The sequence below is a fragment of the Emydura macquarii genome, unplaced genomic scaffold, assembly GCF_026122565.2.
Source record: "Emydura macquarii macquarii isolate MOO-44397 ecotype Brisbane River unplaced genomic scaffold, CSIRO-AGI_Emac_v2 contig_2805, whole genome shotgun sequence".
Taxonomy (NCBI): Eukaryota; Metazoa; Chordata; order Testudines; family Chelidae; genus Emydura; species Emydura macquarii.
Genome location: NW_027132942.1, coordinates 2123647 through 2147326, shown reverse-complemented (window position 1 = coordinate 2147326; position 23680 = coordinate 2123647). Strand labels below are relative to the sequence as shown.

Here is a 23680-nt window from a genome sequence, read left to right as displayed (position 1 = left end):
AAAAGTTTTGTTTGGACCTGGGAGGTTGTCTTGCTGGACCTGCCCCATGGCTGGTGGAGGTCTGAGTAGGTTTCCTCCTGTAATTCCTGCCTCTTTTGTGGCAAAAGTCCTGCCTCTGTTGAGATAGACAGAATTGAGGAAGATCCTGGGGCTTGAAGTGTCTCCTCAGTGGTGCCAGCATGTGGAGGTCTAGGGACTTGAAGGTGGCCAAAAGTCCTTGAGGTTATGTAGTCTCGAGTCTGTCTGCTCCGAGAATAAACCCTGTCCTTCAAAAGGAAGGTCTTGTATTATCTGTTGGCTTCAAGCCTTGGGCCTCCCCCATGAAGTCCAAGAGCTCCTGCACATCGCTATCCCTGAGGCCATTGTGCAGGCCGCTGCATCGGCCGCATCCGGGACCCTTGGAGAGGCGCCCTTGCCTTCCTCAACCAAGGCACCTTGGAATCTTGTGGAACGACTCCGCAAACTTCATCATGGATCCCCAGGAATCGAAACTGTACCTGTTCAGCACCGCTTGCTGGTTCGCAACATGGAGTTGGAGCCCCACACGTGGAGTACATCTTCCTGCCAAATAGATCCATCTTTTTCGCCTCCTTCGCCCTGGGCATGGGGCCTTGCTGTCCTTGCCTCTCATGCTCGTTGGCTGCTACAACTACCAATGGCCCCGGAAGGGGGTGGGTATAGAGGTACTCAGTCTTTACAGGGGACAAAATACTTCCTCTCCACCTTTTTTGCCGTTGGGGGAAGGGAGGCTGGGGTTTGCCATAAAGCCTTCGCTATGCTCTGAATGGTCTTTATGAGCGACAGGGCTATCCTGGCTGGCCCCGTTGAGGCTAAAATGTCTGTCATAGGGTCCACTCCTTTGGAGACCTCCTCAACCTGGATCTCCAGGGTTTTGAGCTAATCTATGTAGGAGCTCCTGGTGAGCCCTGCTATCCTTCATGACCGGTGCTGGTGATGACCCCGCAACAGCCTCGTCGGTGGATGAGGAGGATGATTCCCTGACCGGAAAGGTCTCCTGACTCTCGGCTTCCAGAGGATCCCACGGTGCCAGGTGTCCAAGCTCGGTGCCGGGGTCGATGTCTAGCTTGGTGCCAGGAGCAGCATCGTATTCGGTACCAGTCTCAATGTCCAACCATGGTACCACCACTGAACAGGGCAGCTGGTATCCGCTCCCTGAAGTCAATGAAAACAAACATCCAAATAAGACTCCTGGACTGGATGGAAGGCCAATAGGGTCGAAAAGGGCCACTGCGCCGGAATCTCCCACTGGGTTGGCCATGGCATGGAAAAGGGTTGAGTCACGTCCATTCCGTGATATACCCCTTTCTCATGGTGCCGACTTCACCCTGAGATGTACGATTCTGCCTCTGAGTTGGATCCTGAATGATCACCCCCTAGGGACCATGGCAGCGCAGTGCCCCTTGGTGCCAGCAACTGGTGCTGGGGAGACGGTTGTCGGGGCATCACTGAAGGTTTGCCCTTAGAATGAACTGTGTGTTTTTTCGGTGCCACAGGCTCTACCTCTGGTGCACTTGCCCTCACTTGAGCTGGCATGCACTCATTGAGCTCCCTGGCAGTCTCAAAGGTCTCTGGTGTGGAGGGGAGCTGTAAGTCCTGCTTCCCAAACTCCTGGATGGCAAGACTGGAGGAACTGGACTCAATAGTCCCCTTCCCAGGGCCAGAGTCAACAGTACCATAGCCACAGGAGCAGCAGTTGAGTGGCCTGACGCGGGTCACACTCTGCTCGAGCCCTTATGCCCAGATGATTTAGGTGTTGGCGAGCATCCCCTATCCGTTTTCTTCTGTTTCTTGTGAGGAACAGGGGAATATGAGCAGTGTTCTTGATGAGTCCCTCGGTGACAGTGACCTGTGATGGTGCAGAGGGTCTGAATCCAGAGTTCTCTCCTTGGCACTGTCTCTCATATGGACACGAGAGCGCTCTGCATCGAGGATGAAGTGCTGGGCACCAGTTCAGATGAGCTCGGTGATGGTTGGAAAGCTGCCTCCATGAGGATGAACTTCAACCTCTGGCGTCTCTCCTTCCTGGTTCTCGGATGAAAGTCTGGAAATCCTGTAGTGATCCCTCTGATTAGTCTCTCCAAGGCATACAGGTAGTATGGGGCTCACTCCTGGGCATGGGCTTCTTGCAAGCCCCGTATGGTTTAAACCCGAGAGACAAGGCATGCCCCAGAAAAAATGGGGGAAAGGTGATCCCGTAGGAGGACCTATCTAATATTAACATAAAACTATAACTATTTACAGGTAAAGCATGGGAGACCACTAAGAGGGGAACACTTGCAAAGCAAGAATAACTAGCATTGAGGCAACTGTTACAGGCTATAAGGAGGAACTGAAGGGGCAGCGGGTCGGTAGCGCTCTATATAGGGTGCCGTGGAGATGTAACTCCAGGGGGCTCCAGAACTGACTGTATGGATATCACTCAGGGAAAAACCTTCCGCCAACGTGGAATTGACATGAACAAGCACTCAGAGAACATAAAAATCATAATGCCGCTATATAAATCCATGGTACACCCACACCTTGAATACTATATGCAGTTCTGATCACCCCATCTCAAAAAAGATATTAGAACTGGAAAAGGTACAGAGAAGGGCAACAAAAATTATCAAAGATGTGGAACAACTTCCTTACAAGGAGAGATTAAAAAGACTGGGACTGTTCATCTTAGAAAAGAAACAACTAAGTGGGGATATGATAGAGGTCTATAAAATCCATGAATGGTGTGGAAAACGTGAATAGGGAAGCGTTATTTACCCCTTCACTTAACACGGAATATAGGTGTCATCCAATGAAATTAATAGGCAGCAGGTTTAAAACAAAGAAAAGGACTTCTTCACACAACGCACAGGCCACCTGTAGAACTTGTTGCCATGTTGTGAAGACCAAAAATATAACAGGGTTCAAAGAAAAGAATCAGTTAAGTTTATGGAGGATAGGTCCATCAATGGCTATTAGCCTAGATGGTCAGTGATGCAACTTCATGCTCTGGGTGCCCCTAAACCTTCAACTGCCAGAAGTTTTTCAGTTTGCTTTATTAAAAAGCTACAAAGTCACAAAAAAATAAAAAATAATATTAAGGTTGCAAATTCAAGCACTCCAAAGTTAGGAAAGTAATATTGTCCATGCAACCTTCATTCAGTCCCCTGGTGCATATGCATTATGCTATAGTCTTTAATTACATGATCACATACTTTTTTCCACAGAACCTCTGCCTCATTCAGTGTACAGGACGGAACTACTCTGGGGATGAATCAGGGCTGTGTAGCAAAGGAGATGGCTGTCTGTGGGACCCCTGCTTCATTTGTTGCAGAAGTTGTAAGGTATGTAGTGACTGAGGGGAATGGATTACAGTAAGAGAAAGGATGGTTTTGTAGTTAAGGCAGCTGAAAGTTGCCCTGAAGAATTGCATTTCTATCCCCACCTCTGCCACAGAGTTCTTATGGGATGCTAGTCAAGTCACATAAACCAAACTTTTCATAGGTGGTCACTAGTTTTGTGTTCCTCATGTTCTGGGTGCCCATCCTGGGGCCACGAGATCAGATTTGCAGGAGTGTTGGGCACTCTCAGCTATATAATGCTAAGAGCTTTGAAAAATCAGGTCCCTAGGCATCTCAAATTGTGGACCCAAAATCAGCGGCACCTTTTGACTTTAATTTCTCTGTGCCTCAGCTCCCCACCTGGAAAATAGGGATGACACCCTCTTGTCTCACAAGACAGACAGATTTACAGATCCACCCCACAAGTTAATCTTTGCAGTCACTACTGAAGCCAGTACCTTGCCTACACCTGTGCCATGGACATCACGGATACATCTCAGCGTTTCTGGTCGTTTCATGAGGGCGTTTTGGGAAGTTCTGAATGAGTGACCCTCACTGTTCATTTGCATATTTTACAAGATTTGAAAGTGACACTAACTTCAATGTTGGTTTTTGGGAAGAGAACATTGCAGACAGGAGTTTCTTGTTGAAGTGATATGTCTAAAAAAGATCTAACTCCAGGTTTGTTTATTTTTACCTGGGAATTATTTTATTTATTTTTTAAATCAGAGAGTTGATCAGTGACAGAAGTCCCAACAACCTGCAAGCTACACCACACAGACTCCATACTTGACTTCCTCCCTGTATGTCCCCACAATGGAGCTCTTCTTCCCCATGGGACCTTCTCCTTTCAGCTCATTCCGGACCATGTGAAATTTTAGGTAGACTTATTTGTTCTTGCTAAAGCTAAGTGGAGAGAAGGGAAGGTTTGAAAATAAGACTTAAAGACGATAGCTAAGGTTGAAGCTATGGAGAGACCAATACCAGTGGTCTACTCTTCCCACTGGACAATATCTGGGAAATACAAAGAGAAATAAAAGGTAACAGGGAGATTTTAAAATGGGTTTCAAATAAAATCATATAATGGAGTTGGGGAGATTACTGAATTCCAACTGTTCGATTTTTATGCTTAAATGCCCAGGGTTTAATAAATAAATTACTGAACATAATTATGAATTAAAAACTGAACTCTGCAATCACATTCTCAGAAACCCTAATCCAAACTCATTTACAAGTGACCTCCCTTCAGGTTAGTTATTTCTAAGGCTTCTGGACAAACTGTTCTCAACATCATTTGTTCTGTGGAAAAGTTTTAATCCTATAAACTGTTTCAACTTTCTCTCACAATCCCTTAAATGACATTTTATGTAACAGAGCTTCATTGTTGGAAGGGGGTGAAGGACCAGGCAACTGAATATGTTAGCCAGCAAAGTGGTGTTCTTAAAGTAAAATACATCCCCTTAAATAGTTCCATTCATTCTATACTTGGTACCTTGGATGTAAGGTCCCGGTGGAAAATGCCTTTATAGTGAAGATAACTGAGTCCCAGAGCAATGTCATATGCCAGTTTCACCCTCACCGTCCAGGGCAGATGCTGGTTACTGTCTAACAGCTGTTCCAGATTACCACAGTTGATGTACTGAAAAGACAAAACAAGATTTGCCATTAATTAAAAAAAAAAACAAAAAAACACTAACCTAGATGTTAACAGTTCAATTTAGAGTTTTGGGTTAGGGGTTTTTTTTGGGTTTTTTGTTTTTTAAGACAAAACACATCTAGCTATCCTTGGATCCAAAAGACTGACTCAGAACAGCACATGGCCGTTGGAATTCTGCTGGTAAGTCAGGATGCAAGCCCCCACAGAAGCAATGTCAATTAATTTCCCTGCACTTGCTGAGCCCTGAGGGTCAAGAAATCCACCTGCACCTGGCATGAGTACATGCACAATATTCTCTCCCTAGCATTTGCTTTCTCCTTGTAAAAGTGATCAAAGTTTCATATTTAAGTGCCAATGCATTATCAGGTATTGACCTTGCAATTAGTTTTTACTCTTATGCAACAATCAAGATAACACATGAGCACAGAGATTATTTTCTAGCATTCTAACCTAGCTAAAAGACCTGCAGAGAATTAAAGAAAAAAAAAGTTCTTTGGGTTGATGCCCAATAATTTGGCCAGATTTTGGGAGCCAACATTGACTTCCCCTCTTCTCATGCCCGGATGGGCAGTCTCATGAGAGGCGACTAGTTCACCATTTATGGGACTGGTCTAGGACACACACAGGTTTTTGCCAGTTTCAAGTCATTTCATCACGTGGGGAAGGCACTATTATTTACCTCATATTATAATGTCCAGTGCTGCCAACAAGGAATGAGTGATAATGTACACAGGAAAGGAACAAAAAAGGATTTAAAAGTGGCAGGCAGGGACAGAAATATCAAGGCTACAGAGAATGCTTCCCAGGAGCGCTGATCTTTTCCAGACCCAACAGGCAAAGAGTACCTGTGCTTTAATATCTGGATATCATCAAAAAGGAAAGATCAAGAGCTAAGAAGGGAGAAGTATCAATAAAATTTTATTTAAAAATTCACCATTTGGTTGCTAATTTGTATATACTAGTTTGGTGGGAGAATGCTTCCTATGTGGCTGGAAGTATAACAATTGAAAGCTCAGCAGCTTTGCATTTGTGTTAATCAAGATTTAAAAACCTGACCAAGCAATTTACTGACATGTTCACCAGTTTGCAGAGCAAAAGGTTTGTCCCATTTCAAGCTCAAATCAGATAGGTCTTAAAACGCTGATAAAAAAAATATATCGGAAGGGAAAAATGCTTGGTCCCGTGGCTAAAGCAGGAAACTGAGTCAGGGCTGCTGGCTGTGTTCTATTCACAGCCCAGACTTAATTTTCTATGTAACCTGAGAACATTGGCATTGCCAGACTGGATCAGACCTACAGTCCATCTATCCAGTATCGATTTCTGACACTGGCCATCACCAGATGCTTCCAAGAAAGGTGTAAGAACCCCACAGGAAGCAGACAGGAGATAATTTGCCCCCCACATCATCCTGATCTCCAAGTTAGAGATTGGCTTAAGACCTGAAATACAAGATTTTATACCCCTTCCACAAATCATCTTTAATTCTAAACAACTATGGATATTCTTTGTTTATATAAATATCCAGTCCCTTTCTTAATCTTAAGTTCCTAGCTTCAACTTTTCCCTGTAGCAGAGTTCCACAGTTCAATTATATGTGATAAAAAGTATTTCCTTTTCTCAGTATTGAATTTCCCCCTTGTTAAAATAATTGAATGTCCTCTTGTTCTCATGTTATAAGACAGGGAGAACAGAAGTTCCCAATCTACCTTCTCTAAATCTCACGTTTTATATAGTTTAATCATGTTCTCTTATTAGTCTCTTTTCTAAGGTAAGCAATCCCAATTTTTCACTCTCTCTCTATAGGACAGTTTTTCCAGGCCCTTTATCATTCTCACTCTTCTCTGAACCCCCTCTAGTTCTGCAATATTATTTTGAGACGGGGTGACCAGTACCACACACAATATTCCAGATAAGGCCAAATCATTGATTTATATGAAAGAATTATAATATTTTCTTTATTATTCACCATCCCATTCCTTATGCATCCCAATATTTTGTTAGTCTTTTTTTCCTTTTTTGCCACAGTGCAGAGTGAGCAGAAGTCTCCATTGGGTTGTCTACAGTGTCACTCAGGTCCCTTTCTGGAGTTAATATAGTTGATTTAGAACCCTCTAAGGTGTATGAGTAGTTTATATTTTCCCCTCCAATGTGTGTCATTTTGCATTTATTGGAAGTGAATAGTTTGCCATCCTATTGCCCACTCTCTCAAGATCCTCACAGTTCTCTCTGGTTCTGAGAAACCTAAATAACTGTCATCTGCAAATTTTGCTACCTCACTAATCACCTCTCATTTTAGATCACTAAAATATATTAAACACTGGATTTAGAGTTCATGGTGCCTTGTGGCCCTACCAGTTAACCTTTTGCCATGATGAAAACTGATCGTTTAATCCTACTCTTTGCTGTGTGTCCTGGCCAGTTTTCAAGACAATCATTCAGCCTCTGTGCTTCAGCTTCTCTATGTGCAAACTGGAGTAATGCTACTTACCTACCTCACAAGGAGGCTGTGAGGCTGAATTCACCAGTGTCTTTGAGGAACTTTTAACATTGTGGGATGGAAGGTGCTCAAGAAGGGCAAAGTTTAATTATCCTGATTGTTGTTTTATGTGTAAATTGGCACTGATCAAATAGAGCACGGCCTATCTAATCTTCCTGACTGGACAAAAAGCATCTTGATTATAGCCCTAACACATCTGGGTAACGTGGAGAGATGCGGGGTAGGATGACTCAAAGTTAAATAGTGAGGCAGACTAGGAGCTGTGCCATCCTCGGTTAGAGTTGGCCAGGTTGGGAACGCAGCAGTGTCAGACTGATGGCCGAGTTTCCAGAGCCCTCCAACAATGCTATTATAGCCTTTAGTATTATTTGGTGGTCTGTTGTACGCACAAAGAATTACAAACATTACATCCTATTTGCTAGTGCAACCAAAGAAAAGGAAGCTTTGTTCCGGAGAACTGCTGTTTACCCTGCTGCCACCACAAACAAGCTCTGTGTGATAAGAATATGCTGAAGGAGGGAAAGTCGTTCTTACTTGACGAACATTGGACTTCATTATGTCCCCGAAACATTTTGGTGCTAGTACTTTCCAACACAAAATGAGTGTGGCTGCAGCACAGCCACTGTCTCAACGTACTACTGCTGGGGGAACAATACAACAGGTATTGTATGGGTACATCTACACTGCAATTAGACACCTGTGGCTAGCCAGTGCCAGCTGACAAGGGCTGCAGGGTTGTTTAATTGCAGTTTAGGTTTTCTGGCTAAGGCTGCAGCTCTTGCTCTAGGACCTTCCAACCTTACAAGGTCCTAGAGCCCAGGCTCCACCTCAAGCCCAGGAGTTTAAACTGTAATTAAATAGCCCTGCAGCCCGAGTTAGCTGGCCAGCCACACGTGTCACGGGCCAGCCACAGGTGTCTAATTGCAGCATAGATTTACCCTGTGTGTGTATATGCAAGTTGGGGATAGATCAGGTCAGGCTGAGACTGTGTGTGAAAGGAAAGGATGCTGCTGGGAAAAGTTTCATGAAGAGACCTCACAGCAAAACTGAGCAACATCTAGATCTTTTCATGACAGGTATGCAAATTCTGTATCATTAAACTGCAGTGCAACAGATACGAGTATGGTTAGATTACAAAACTAAAAGTAACAAGAGAGCAGGCTTTCGAATTCATTTGCTAGATATTCAAAAAGAAATTACTTTTAGTTTCAGATGTTTTCCCTTCACTATGACTCAACACAATAAGATTAGCATTTGCCTGAAACAGACTCTACTATTGCAATTAAGGTTAAAATATCCTTTTTCTACACAATTATCAACAGTGAAATTTGGTCTTGTAGGTCATGGTCTTGTTGCCAACGTGACAGCTAAGCTTGCTAACAGAACCAAGTTTATATTACACCATGTTTAAGGTTCTTTCCTCACCCCAACCCCAGGAGGGTAGCCTCCTTGAAAGATCAATTGCATAAGAGCATGACCAAGCCTGTGCATGCTCTGGCTCAAGCACAACTTCCTGGCCACACTTGCAATAGCATAGCTTCATGTTACACGACAGAGCAAGCAAAATAATTCTTTGCTGCACTGCAGCAAGGGACAACCTGAGCACAATTTAAACATTTGCTTCCCTACAGGTTATCTATAGCTGTCTTGTCAACCCCAAGCATTCAAAAATTATGAGTTAGGCCCTAAAATACCATGATACTGGCTTAACACCATGAGATTTTGAAAAATAGTAAGTGCTGGAAAATAAACAATCTTTCTGGTTGTTTAGCCTTAGAATTCAAGTTTTCAAGGTTTTTCCCTGTGAACATGAGACAGAAAAAAAACTCATCAAGAAGAGAGCGCAAGGACAATCATATGACTCCTGCTGGGGTTTTAATAAAGACACCAGTACTACTAGATTTGTGATAAAATCGTGAAGAGCTGGCAACACGGCTACAGGGCAACAGGGATGTCTGATTCAGACTCAACATAAGTCAGTCACCAGCGTGTGCACAGGAAAGCAAAAATAAACACCATATAATCTCACTAAAATACTTAAAGTGAAGGTCCATAAAGTCTACAGAAGCAGCAGAGGCAGTTTCAATGCTGTCCTCTGCTGCCCTGTTCATCCCCTCTCCACAATCACATAACTGTGGTACAAGAACTGATTTCAGAGTCCCTCTGTCAACAGAACAATTCAGTGAAGTCACCTTCAACCAGGCCACCCCAGACACTCTGATACGCCACACTACCCACCTATGCTATGACCTTATGTTACACCTTATTTACATTAAAGACACAAAAGGTAAGTGAAATATCTTTTACTGGACCAACTGGTGGAAGGGACAAACATTCAAGCTACACAGAGCTCTTCCTCCAGTCTGGGGAAGGTAACCAGAGTATCTGAGATACTGACACGGTGGGACTGATTGTTAAACATAAGGGGTTCACTCTCCACTGGAGTGGGCAGTTAAGGGATAGCAGGTAATAGGGTGTGTTACACGTTGTAATGAGCCATAACACCAGTGTCTCTGTGAAGTCTATGTTTTTAGTTTCCAGCAGAATTATGTATTTAAGTTCCCTGGCTTGTCTTTTGAAAGTATTATGCAGGTTTCCTTTGAAGATGAGGACTGAGGGGTCACATATGGAGTGACTGCCTTGTGAAAAGTGTTTGTCCATGGGTGATCGGTGTTTGTGTGTTTTATTTTTCTGAGAGAGTTCATTCAAGAGCATAGTGATTGTCTGGTTTCACCCATATAGTTGTTGCTGGGTCATTTGATGCACAGAAGTGGGTCCAATAAAATGTATTACCTCACCTACCTTTGTCTCGTTCATATCCTGGGACCAACACGGCTACACAATACTGCCAACAAACCGTACTTATGTAACACTTAAATGTGAAAGTATTGGGCGAGGATCTCACTGGAAACAGAGCAGAAAGTTAAGCAATGGTACAAACACAGTACCTTCTATTTGGCAGCAAAAATATCATTGCACTAGAGCCAGGGCCAGATTTATGGGCAGGCGACCGCCACGGGTGCCGGGCTAAGGGGGTGGGTGCCAGGTTCAGGGTGCTGTTTTTGTCGTTAGCAACACATTTCTTGATATTAGCACATTTCATTTATTCTTAAAATTAAAAAGTTCCTATAAACTTAAGAGGAAACAAAATTTTTTCTTTGCTTCTATATGGCATAAACAAACACAGTTTTACAGATCCTAGCGTGCAAATTTACGATCTTATATGACAGATAAATCATGCATGCAAAGCATACATCAAAGTCATGAAATGGGCTACAGATGCAATAAAAAATAAGGTATTCAGAAGTTTAACTAATGGACGGGGAGGTGCCGAAGATGCGCCTTGCCTGGTGCACCTTTTGGCCTAGAGCAGTGGTTCTTAACCTTTCCAAACTACTGTACCCCTGAAGCCTGAGTCTCACCCCCACGGGGCTGAGGCATGTAACTTAGTTTCATGGCGCCCCTGTGGCTCCAGGCAATTGCCTTTCTTGCTACCCCCAATACCAGCGACCCCTCTAAAACTGTCACAACCCCCAGGTTGAGAAACACTGGTCTAGAGCCAGCCCTGACCAGAGCACTAGCATTAAGAAGGCGAGGAAAAGGACAGTGTATTTTGAGAGGACATTTAAAATGATGAACTGGGTGAGACAAGTGAAGAATGGGAGAGCTCTGGAGAGCTGGAATTATGAAAGAAAAAAAAACATTAAGCAATAGCAGATAAAGAATGAATAGTAGCAAGAAGTTGAATGGAGGGGGCCTGGGCAGGGAGGGGAGAAGGAAGAGGTACCAGACTGAGTGATAGAACTGATGACATAATGTAGCACAGAGACTGTAAACTAAGAAGGGCATGTTAAAGCTAATGCCACACTGTATGATGTGAAACAGCACAGAGAGGCTGAAGTGTGGATTTAGGCAAGCAAGTGTAATAATACCAAAGAACTACAAGTATCAAACTACAAGTGCATAGGCCAAGATTTTGGCAACATCCAGTGTAAGGAGCTTGCAGATCTGTATCATTTCTAACACCAGAGGTAAGTACAAAATTAATTCTTGTGTTTAATAATAAAGGTAAGATCAGCTCTTTTTACACATTGGACTTTCTGCATATCTAAAAACAGTTTCAAAATAGTCCATTTTAAAGAAAGAAAGCACAACATTCACTTTTTTACGTATTTTAACCAGATATCCATTAAATTCATCAGCCTGTGACTGACTAGACCCAAGACTCCTGTCCGCAAGACAACCAGACAATTCTAGTCAGCCAACCTACCCTTCTGCCCTAACAGGCATAATTAGCTCCACTGGGCAGACTGGGCACCTACCAGTTTTTATAATTGCTTTATCAGCTCCACACAGGCAGGCTTGGAACACCAAAACATAATTTTGGCATAGACTCAGATATCAATCAATGCAAATTGGCATGTTGTAGATCAGATTACAGGGTTTGTTTTACTGTTTTTAAAGTTAAATAATAAAGCAGAGCTTTTTCAACTAAAATGTACAATTTAAAACTAAAATGTGTATGTAAATCATCTAGTCCAAGTTGCTCAGGGCAGTGATCTACCTTATCTCTTCTATGTCTGAAATGCCTACTACACTGCTAGCACCATACAAATTATATGTGAGCAAAGTTGAAAAAGCACAAACTGGATGTTTGGATTTGGATTGTGCCAGAACACTGGCCGGGGAGAGGAGGGACCTGCATAACCCATTGCTGACCGTGTATGTTACACAAGTGCACCGAAGGACATCAGATGTGATGGAGTTACCGGTGTGGAAGCCATGAAAAGTACTGTAAGAGCACATCATAGCAATGCAGTGGAGCAGGCAAGTATGTCTCACGTATGAAATTCAAGAGACGATACACAAGGAATCATAAGAACGGCTATACTGGGTCAGACCAATGGTCCATCTAGCCCAGTTTCCTGTCTGACAGTGCCCAATCAGGAGATTTACAAAAAAAAAAAAGTTAATCATCAAACCTAGAGTCCTAGTATGCTGTAGGAAATTACAGCTATTTTTACTAGATGGGCCAAACTTTCTGGTGTGATCAGACAGGCAGTGTGACTAATGGTTGAGCACAAGATCAAAATCCAGGACATCTAGAGAGTATACGTGTAGCTCAGTCACCAACTCTCCGGTGGCCTTGGTCAGGTCACAGATTCTGTGTCTTCCACCCATTTCTAAAAAAGGTAGTGTGTACGCACACATGTGGAGGGAATCTACTTTAGAGAGGGGTGGGGAGGGGTCACAAAAATTCATTTGCACTGCTCTGTGAAGTGCTATATAATGGCAACAGCTGTCAGTACCCAGATTTTAAAAGTGTGTGGGAAGGTGGGGTATTCAAAAGAATAAGGAAAGGAAAGATGTGTCTTCCCACACCTTTACATGCTCAACAGCTCCAGTGCCTTCTCTGGTTAAGATCTGTCCAATTCTATCCTTTCCCCTGATGTTCCATCTAAGTAAAGTTTGTTTATTCACTTATTGGCCTGATGGCTAGCAACAATTGATTGTAGACTAGGTTTCAGCTGCTGGTGTATGGAAACACTGTGCTACTGCAATGTATGTTTTTGAAGAAAGGCTTGAGGAAGCTCACTTTATATTCATATCCATGCTTGAAATATTCCAGGAAATGCGTTTATTTTGCTGGAGCCGGAAGACACTCCCAAGTGTATATATGCAACTGACCTTGATAACCATTTTTCCTGTAATTATATTAATAGAAAAACAAAGAAAAATCGGTCTAATCAACAAAAGCAAACTTTACAATCTGCAACAACCCAGATTTAGGCATAGCGAAAATAAGAACCTCAGATATTGCAAACTAACAATGGAATGGAGTGACTGCATGTGCACGGGAGACAAAGTACCTTGCTGCTGTCACAGGCAATAAAAACAGCAACTCTACACTGAGACATCAATCAATTCAGTAGAAGCAGAGTCCGATGTCTATACCCAGAGCATACTAACCCCCACTAGGCAGTACCAGTTCTTGAGTAGTGATTGTGCTTTGCACTGTACAGAGGAAGATTTAATTTCTGCCCCAAAATCTCTTACTGGTAATTTCTACCAGGGTGGATACAAATTAATGATTTAAAAAAAAAAAAAAAAAAAATTAAAATCCTCATTTTTTTATACATTTAAATTAGATTTTTTTCTTTGGTTACTTAAAAGAAACTTAGGAGACTGTCTTGTTTTCAAAATACTAAAGCAAGTAGGAACTTAAGACCCGTTCACCTTCACTTAGGCATATTTGAAAATTTTCCAGGTTGACCTGAAATAATCAGTTTAATTCATGGACCTTTGTTTAATAAATCTTTTAGTTGTAAATGTGAAACATGTTTTGATAAGCGAAGTTTATGTATCCAAAACATTTAAGTATGCTTTGTTTCATTTTATAAGCCGATGTGTGTTTAATTAAATTAGTTACCACCCTAATGCAGCTTGACACAAATCATGAGCAAAAGTTAATTATGTAGTAAATGAGTAATGATCACCACCATTTTGTAACATACTAAAAATGTACAGTTAATAAGAATCTGAAAATATTACGCTATATAATTGCTTAAATATATATAGTTATAACATATCCTCCTAGGTAGCAAAAAGATGTACCACATGTAGTGTAAATGATCTATTTACTTGTAAATATATGTTTTCATAGTTATAATCAACCAATGAGAATGCACCTTTCTTTAGAAAATAACTGAAGTACAAATGGAAAAGCTGATTATATCATTGATTTAAATTGACATTTGCCACTTGGTGATTTAAATCATTCCACCCTTATTACTACACAGTAATATATATCCATCCTATTCACACACATGTGAACGTACACACACTACCACCATCATCACACCAAAATATATTTGTACCTTAGGAATAGGGTTCCTGGATTCTATTCCTGTATCTGCCACTAATTTGCCTCATGAACTCATGCAAATGACAACCTGTCTATCTCAGTTTATCCATCTGCAACAGGAGTATGATAAAGGATATGTCTACACTGTAAAAGCTACCACATGTTAAAATGCAACAGTGCCCCTTGCAAGTTATTATAGTTTAGTCCAGCCTATGTAGGCAGGATCAAGCTACGTTAATCATACTGCAGAACAGTTCTCCAGCTTCTCAAAGCACTAATACTTTTTACAGTTTTGCGCAGACATGCCCCAATATTCACCTAGCTATACAGAGTGTTGGGAGACAACTGATGTTTGTGAAAGTACACAGAGGTTCTGGACCAAGAAGGCTATACACAAGTACAAATATTAAAGGCCGCTTCTACTAGATCACTGTTTCGTACTGATTTAGGTGGTAGATAAATAAAAAAATTTAGAAAGTGAAAATAACTGCAAACACTGTTGTCAAGTCAAGAGTATATTTCCTCTGGGGAAAAAATTGTAAAACTGCTGAAGAATATCAGAAAGAACAGAAAATGGCAAAAGATGCAAGGGATGGCACTAATGTTAGATATACGCAAGAAAAATAGTACCCAATCCAGATGTACTACCAATACACGCCAGGCAACGGAGGAAAATCTGGCCCTGAAAACGTAGCATACAGATTTATGTTCCCCTCTCTTTTAATGGTCAAAAAAGTTTGTCACTTCTCAACTCTATTAAAACTAAATAATTTTAAAAAATACCGGGAAGCTACAATGCAAGAATTTTTTTTTTTTTTTTGTCCTTTGAGATGAATGAGACTGACTGGCGTGGTAAGTTAAGAGCTGGATTTAGTTTCAAAAGGCTGAATACAAAAATATCTTATACTAGAAAAGGGAAAAAATATACAATGGAATTTGCTGTTCACAATTCAACTCTTATCTGCTTCTTATCTTAATTTCTTCCACCATTGAAACATTATAGGAGGGAGGGAAAGTTTACGTTGAGTGGCACATTTAGCAGACCTGCAGCAGAACACATTAGTTTATTTAAATACATAAATACATCTTAAAAAAGGTCCTTTATGTAGAATTACAGACAAACTGAGGAAACACGTTACCAATCTCCCAACAGAGCAGTAAGTACACTAAGTAAATCCAATACATTCTGGCCAACATTTTCAAAAATAGAAGTCTAACTTTAGCCTCCCAAGTTCATATTTAGGCAGCTAAATAAGTGGCCAGATTTTCAACCGTGCTAAATACTCACCAGCTCCCATTGAAGTAAGTGGATGCTCAGCACTTTTGAAAATCTGGCCTTGGAAGCCTAAAGTTAGGCTCCTATTTTTGAAAACCTCGGCTTCTGTCTTCAAGTCAGTGTTATTTTAGTGTGTCCAATTATATTGCTTTCATTCAATGCTGTTTTAGATTTAAAGCAGTTTTTCTTTATTACAATCTACTTCCTTCTCCAGCCAGGTCTTGCAAGTTCCTTTCTGAGACTTGCTGATTCCATCCACTGCAATGTTATACTCAGCAGTCGGCTTTATGGTTTGCATCCTTTTGGTGCAAGGAGATCAGAGACAACTCTTCAGAGTCCATGTATGCCACCCCAAACAGCTGGTCACTGCTGACTGACAGCAGGAATTCCTCATCCCCCCACTAGCTTTCTGAATTACAGCACTCACATTCCCTGTAGGCCCAGGAACAGATGGCAAGTAAAAGTCAAACTGGAGTCCCTTGTAGGCAGACACAGAGCATTCCATCACCAGGAGAATGGGACAGCATAAAATTTGTGTTTGAAGGTTTGTTAAATTTGCAGGCTTTTAGTTCATAGTGTCCTGCTTTCTGAGGAAGAACAAATTAGTAACAGTCACATCAAGTGACAGGAGAAACTGAAGGGAGAGAAAATACAGATGGAATTTACAATTTTCTTTCCTCCCCAAAACACAGCTTTAGTGCTTTATACCAAAGAAACCTCAAAAAATGTGTATTTAAGATAGCCACACTTTGGGCCCAATCCCTGCAAACACTTATGCATGTGTTTAATTTTAAGCATCTGCATAGTCCCATAGAAGTTAATGTGACTAAATACAAGCTTAAACAGGACTGATGCTTTAAGCTGTTAAAATAGATATACACACAATGAACCAATGGCTTCACAAGAATAGTCTCAATTAACTCTGATTACAATGCAGAACTGCACATTAAAAAAACGTACAAAAGTATCATGAGATTGTAATCAGCATAACCACAAGGAAACTCTCCTATACATGTGGTACGTGTAAATCATCACTGACAATCTGACTCACATTAAAAAACAGAAGGAAACTCAAGAGTTCTGACTAAGCCCTGGTCTACACCACAAACCTGTCAGTATAACTATGTTGCTCAGGGCTGTGGCACCCTGAGCAATGCAGTTATACTGACCAAACTCCCAGTGTAGACAGCACTATGTCAACAGAAGGGCTTTTCCCGTAGACATAGCTACCAACTCTTCGAGAGATGGAGGACCTATGCCATTGAGAGAACTTCTCCTGTCAGCATAGGAAAGTGTCTTCACTAAGCACTACAGCGGGCAGCTGCACCAGTGCAGCGCTGTTAAGTGTAGACAAACCCTAAAACTCCCTTCTAGTCTCAAAATCATAGTGTTGTGACCAGGCACAGCAGCTCTCATATTATTACATTGCGGAGCTTTGTGAAACAGGTGATCCTGCATGCCATGGGTCCAATCCTGTGTGGCCAACTCTTGCAATACTTGGTATTTTTCTTAAAGTCCCAGCTCCTAGAGGCATGTAATTGAGATTCTTGACTTTCATTTCTAAGAAAAATTATGTTTAAGCCTCACAGTTGTGTGAAAAAGCTGGAAAAATGTGATCCATGTGTAAAGTAAGGGCTCAAACCCATAAGTCAAACAAACAGAACTTGTTTTTAAATCATGGGTTTTTTTAAACCAACCCCATGTTTTTGGGGAGTCTGACATGATATGTAAAACCCTTGGTAGCAATCTTGCAGACTTTTTTAGTCAAAACTCCCAGACACCTTTGTCAATTTCGCTTGAATGAGAACTGCAGGGTCAGAGATTACACACATGCTGCAACATCAGGGTGCAAGGGGATGAACTGAAGACGGAGTTTCAGCCAGAACTCTGAATTGCCTGCTTTTTGTTAGTTAAAGCCTGGACACTTCATGTAGTTTTAAATGGACTTTTTGGTATGTAGAACGTCAAGCTGCATTTGGGAACTGAAATCTTTTCTTCCCCCCTCTTCTTTTAAATAGTTCACAAAATATTTGGTTCCCAAGGAAAAATAATATAAACAAAGCAGAAAATAAGTACTGTGTCTTAACTTCTGTGAAGCAACACTTCACTGTATTAGACGCTCGGTGTTTGTTCTGTGTTGCAAAACGAGTCCAAGATTTAAAGGTACGCTGCTGGGTTTTAAAAAGTCACCTTTTACAAATAAATGTCCTTACCTGTGCTACCAATGCCCCTCCTCGACGGGGTGGGACAATGCACTCTAGTTACCTGAGGGGGGAGCTTCTACAAGCACCAGAGAACTGCTCCTATCTTGGGGTGTCCCCCATCCCAGCTCCTCTCACTGATGGAGCCCAGCATCCCTGGCAGAGTGGGACAATGCACTCCAGATACGTGAGGGCAGCTCCCATAAGCATGACCTTAAGTTAGTTTATTTATTTTGTAACCTTGTCATCTCCCTCCGACTCTAGCTCCCCCCGACATCCCACTTACACTACAGCATCTGTCTCCCTCCTTCCTCCCACTATTTGTTCCACTTCCCAATCCTGCTAGAGTTCCCACCAGTTCTACCTGAATCTTTGCCCTCTCCATCCCAACCTCCCCTTTCCACCCAGCACAAATCCAGATCCCTCATCAACACCATCCTCTGCCTCCTCTTCCTCTTCCTCTCCTCTGGTGACATCTGCCCCAAACATGGTCTTCCTTCCATCCCCCTCCTCCTCATCTCTCACACCAGCCCCCATCACCACTTCCGCCCCCCTCGCACCATCATTCCTAACCAAATGTTCATACCACTCCTTCCTCCTCCCCTCTCTTGCAGTCTCTGAAATACCTGCTCAAATCACTAAAATGATCAGTCATCCACAGCCTCTTAATATCTCACTCCCTCGAGGTTCTGGTTCTCACAGACCTGGATCTCTTCATCTGACATGGCCTGTGCAGCTGTGCTCTCTTACTGAGGCCTCTCTGTTTTTCACACGACTCACCAGGTGGACCAAACTGCGGTGGGGATGCTGGGCTTCTCCACTCATGCTCCTACTCCTTCCAGCCGCTTACCACCCTTTCTCCTCACTGCATCTAACTTTTCTTGGCTTCCCCTCCCTGTTGCTGTCATGCCATCCACCCACCTCCTCCCCGTCAGCCTTCCTCTCGGATTTCAACTCCTCACTCTCTTTCTCTCCTCATAGTCACCTACACTCATCCTCAGTGACTTTCGCTTCCATGTTGATGACTCATCTGACCCCTTCGCTGCACATTTCACTCCACCCATCACCTGAGTTGGTCTTCACCAAGCACTGCTCTCTGTTGCAGAACTCACCCTCTCAGACATCACCTGGTCTCTTTCAACATCATCCATCCGCACCCTCAACCCCCAACATCCTGTCACTTGGCATTCTGTGACTTCCAGTCCATCGGCACTGATGACTTCTGGTCTGCTTTAAGCCCTCTTTCCTCCTCAACCTCTCTTCCCTTCTTCCATTGATAAGGCTATTGAATCTCTCCATGTTTCACTATCTTCCACCCTTGACTTTTCCTCCTCCCCTCCCATCCTGCCAGCCCCTAACCCTAGCTAACTCCCAACATCTCCTTCCTCTGCTCCAGCTCTCATGCTGTGGAGTGTCTCTGGCAAAAATCCCATAAACAGGCTGACTTCCTCCACTACAAATTCTCTCTCTACTTCAGTTCTGCTATCATCTTAGTGTAAATGCTACTGCTCCAATTTAACTGAATTTCATACCCACAATCCTAGTAGTCTTTTGGTCACCTTTGACTCACCACAAACCCTCCCTCCCTTCCGCTGCCACCTCTCTCCATGCAGAATCTCAGATTTCTTCCAAGAAAAAACTGACAAAATACAACATGGCCTTCCCATTCCTTTCTCTTCCCACCCTCTCCTCCTCTGTTTGTTGTAGTAAGAAGCTTAAGGCCTGTAAAACAGGCTAAGGCCTAAATGGAAAAAGCCGAGTGAACAGAAGTATAAGGGGTCACTCAAGTTAACTGAGACTGGTATAGGAAAGTGCTGATTCTGCAAGGTTGTAAGACTGCCAAAATATTACTAAAATATGTAGTAGGTATAAGAGGTACCAAGATACTAACTCTCTGAAATGACACTTTGATAGGTAGAAATAATACATGGAGTGGCGGTGCCCAAATCAGCCAATCAACGGAAAAAGGTGGTGTTAGACTACGTCAGGAGGGTGGCAACTACCTACGTGAAAGGGGGGCAGACCGAAAGTGTATGTAACAGTGTATAAAAGAGGATGTCAGAGGGAATACCGGTGTCCGGTCTAGGGGATAACGGAAAGTCCCGCCGTTGGGCCGAGACCATTGTAACGCCGCCAATGTGAAACTGACCCAGAGATACTCTGTAAGTCATTTCTCATTGTGCCGCACGCAATAAACCTCGCTTGGGCGCCTTCGTTACTCAGCTAATCTGTGGTCGTGTCGATTCATTCGATCGTGAGAGCCGTCTCAGTTTCCTGCGCAGAACTGGGACAGCATCTACACAGGGACGCACGCACGCAGCCTACACTGATAAATACCGGTGACAGCATCTACCAACACACCAAGTACAACATTTGTAACGGGGAAAGAAGTTTCTTGCTTGCTCTCTTCTAACCTTGCTACTTACCCTCATGCCCTCTCTCATCCTCTCCCCTTAGCCTTCTTTTCCTTAACCTCTCACTCTCCTCTGGTTCTTTCCCCTCACCAGACAGACACACTTTAATCTCTTCTATCTTAAAAAACCCACTCTCGACCTCACTTGCCTCGACAACTATCCTCCCGCTCCCCCATCTCCCTTTCATCTCTAAGCTCATTGAACGGGCTGATTACAATAGCTGCCTGGAGCATCTCTCCTGCAATTCCATCCTAGAGCCTCTCCAATCTGGCTTCCACCCCTTGCATTCTACTGAAACAACTCTTTCCAAAGGTCCCCATGAATTTCTTCCTAGCCAAATCTCAGCACCAGTACTTCATCCTCATCCTCCTTAACTTGTCAGCTGGCTTCAACAGATGAACATGCTCTTCTTGAAATCTTGTCCCCCTGTTGGCTTCCATGATGGTCCTCTCCTGGTTTTCCCAGCTCTCTATTCACTCCTTCAGCATGTCCTTTAGAGCAATGTTTCTCAACCTTTTTTATACCAGGGAACGGCTTCCTATACTGTGTCGGAGATCTCAGGGACCAGTGCCGGTCCATGGACCGCTGTTGAGAAACACTACCTTAGAGGATCCACTTTAACCCCACTCCGGCTTTCTGTGGAGGCTGCACAGGGATCTGTCCTTGGTGACAGTCTTTTCTCTCTACACCTTATCTCTGGGCAATCTCCTCTGTAAACTCAAATTTAACGACCACGGTTTGCGGACAACTCACAGATCTATCTGTCTACTCCATACCTGTCTGCTTCTGTCCAAACTAAAATTCTAGCCTGTCTCTGACATCTCCTTGTGAACATGTAGCTGTCAACATGGCTAAAATAGAGCTCTTAATTTTTCTCCTCAAGTCCTTCCCCCCGCCTCACTTCGTTTCTCGATCACCACGGACAACTCCATAATCCTGCCGGTCACTTAGGCATGTTACCTGGGCACCATCTTCGACTCTGACCTCTCTCTAGGTCTTCACATCCAGGACATGCCTACATTTCCCAGATTCTTTCTGTATAACATCTCTAAAATACAGCCCTTCCTATCCATCCGCACAACAAAACTCTGATCCAGACTGTCATCCTTTTGCATCTTGATTACTGAAACATCCTTTTCTCTCATCTTGACAAATGCAATCTTGCCCTGCTCACATCCACTCAGAATGCTGCTACAAAGATCATTTTTCTGATGAGTCACCAGGACTTACTCATGTGACTCTGGACTCCATTTTGGTTCCTGTAAAATTCCACAAGCAGCATTGCACAGACCAAAGGACATAAAAGGCAGCTGCCCGGGATCCATTTGGTCTTTAGTCTGTCTTCAGTCACCAGTCTTTAGTCCATCTTTCAGTCATCACCTACCTCTGGATCAACTCATCTACTGAAGCTGTGAAACAAAGGACTGAGACCCATCCAGGTACTGGATGTACACCAGAGGCACTGTACAAGCCTGCAAATTCCACAATTCTTCTAGAAACCTGATGTATATGGACTTTCAAATCATTTGTATGTATCTGATTGATTTAATCCTTTAACATTTCTCCTACAGTTTGTTTCTTTTTATAATAAACCTTCAGTTTTAGTTAAAGGATTGGCTGGCAGTGTGGTGTTTTGGGTAAGATCTAAATTTATATTGATCTGGTGCTGTGGCTGACCCTTTGGGGTCAGGAGGAACCTTTTGGGTAAAGAGCATAGAGTTTAAATAACTGGTCTCTTTACTGGACCTAGTGGCGGATTGGGAGCCGGAGACTGAAATGCCGTAAAGGGGGCTGTGTGTATCTTTATTTTGGTTTCTTGATGACCAGTATGGGGAATCAGAAGCACTGTTTGTGGCTGGTTGGGACGTCTGACTTCCGTGTCACCCACCAGTGCTGGGAGAATCTGCTCTCCTTTTGCAGCCTGCCCTGACCTTGGCATTGTCAGATGGCTGCCCTGGGCACGGACGGGTCACAGGCACTACAAGTGATCTACTCAATTTTTCGTTGTGGACCAATACCGGCTCAGTCAGGGAGTGGAGAACACAGCTAGCAGCTGTAAATGCATGTTCTGTATGTTTTTGTCTACCCAGCAGCATTATACAACTATTCACACATGACAGAGTTAGCAAGTACTTGGTGACAGAGGCACCATGACTTGTAGGCTCGTTTCCCCTTTACTACTCTACCTGTAGTAAAATTAAATAACTTCATGTTTATAAATAAAACAAGACTAAGAACTAAACATGTTGTAACATCTATGTCAGTTTATCATAGTGTAAAAAATTGCTCCTTTAGAAAAAAATAACCAATAATCAGAATACTGAAATTCTCTGATGGAAGGTGCTATTAGAAGTGCAAAGCCCTTTACAAAACAATGAAATAATTCTTCCAACACTGCAGGAAGAGGTATTAATCCTATTTTAGGAATTCAGAACACAAGTGAGCCTACTCCTTGCCCTTCTCTCCCACACCCTTTTTGTGTTGTCATCTCTCTGGTTTATTTGTTCTTAATTTAAGGCCAGATTGCAACATGGGTGCAGGGGAGGCCTTGTGCAGCTGCTTATCTAAGAGTCTGTCTCAACTGCAGTCCCCGTATTCCATCCTAATGCTGTGATGAGATACATTAACCATTCTGCTTTACGCAACGTTATCAGTAATCTCCCCACGTGGCTGAACCCTGGGGTCTAGCCAAACTGCTGGAAGGAGCCAGGGACCAGAACCCAGGTCTGCAAAGTCTGGGGCAGCTGATATTCCCACAGTGCCACCAGGAGGTCAGGGAGCAACATGGAGAGCAGTACCACAGGAAGTACCACCCACGAGACCTCGAGTGACAGTACTCTGTGGCCCTATTGGCCAAGTGCCCCCACTTATCCCCAGGGGTTGCCCCAGGAAGTTGTCTGGGCAGCCACACAGACCTTGGCTTACTGCAATGCCAGACTTTGCCTTGTCTCCTAACCTCCAGTCTCTGTCTCCAGCCTGACTTCAACACCAACTCCTGCCTTTCGGTTCTAACCCCATACTGCCTCTGATCTCCAGTCTCCAACCCCGGCCTGACTCTGGTCTACGGGACCTGGTTTTGTGATACATCAAACTCCTGCTCAGCAACTCCCATGCCTGGTGGGCAGACCTCAGCCCAGCTGTGACCACTAGGCCATACCCCCTACGCCTCAGTCCCTTACAACCACACTCCCCTGATTCTGTAGCCATTATGTGCAACTGTGATCCCCCTACAGAGTTAGAGCAGTCTGAGAGCTGCTAATGACTCCCAGATGGACAAAACAGCAGTGGAGGACTGACACAACCTAAGAATAATCTGGCCACAACCCCTTTTCCTCCAGCCCTATTCCGGAAGCAGAAGAAAAAGGTAGTGGCAGCTACTCCAGCTTTATGCTGCCAGAGGATCCCCGTGCACAGGCATGATCCTTCTAGGAC

The 23680-nt window shown here is 43.2% G+C and overlaps 1 protein-coding gene across 2 annotated transcripts in view; it reads right to left on the bottom strand.

Annotated features, from left to right (window-relative positions):
* Positions 1–23680, bottom strand: part of TESK2 (testis associated actin remodelling kinase 2) — a 104312-nt gene that overhangs the window by 30421 nt on the left and 50211 nt on the right. For both annotated transcript variants that reach the window (XM_067567737.1, XM_067567738.1), the window contains one exon: positions 4831–4977. In XM_067567737.1, the coding sequence (XP_067423838.1) occupies positions 4831–4977 (147 nt within the window). The remainder of the gene's footprint in view (positions 1–4830; positions 4978–23680) is intronic.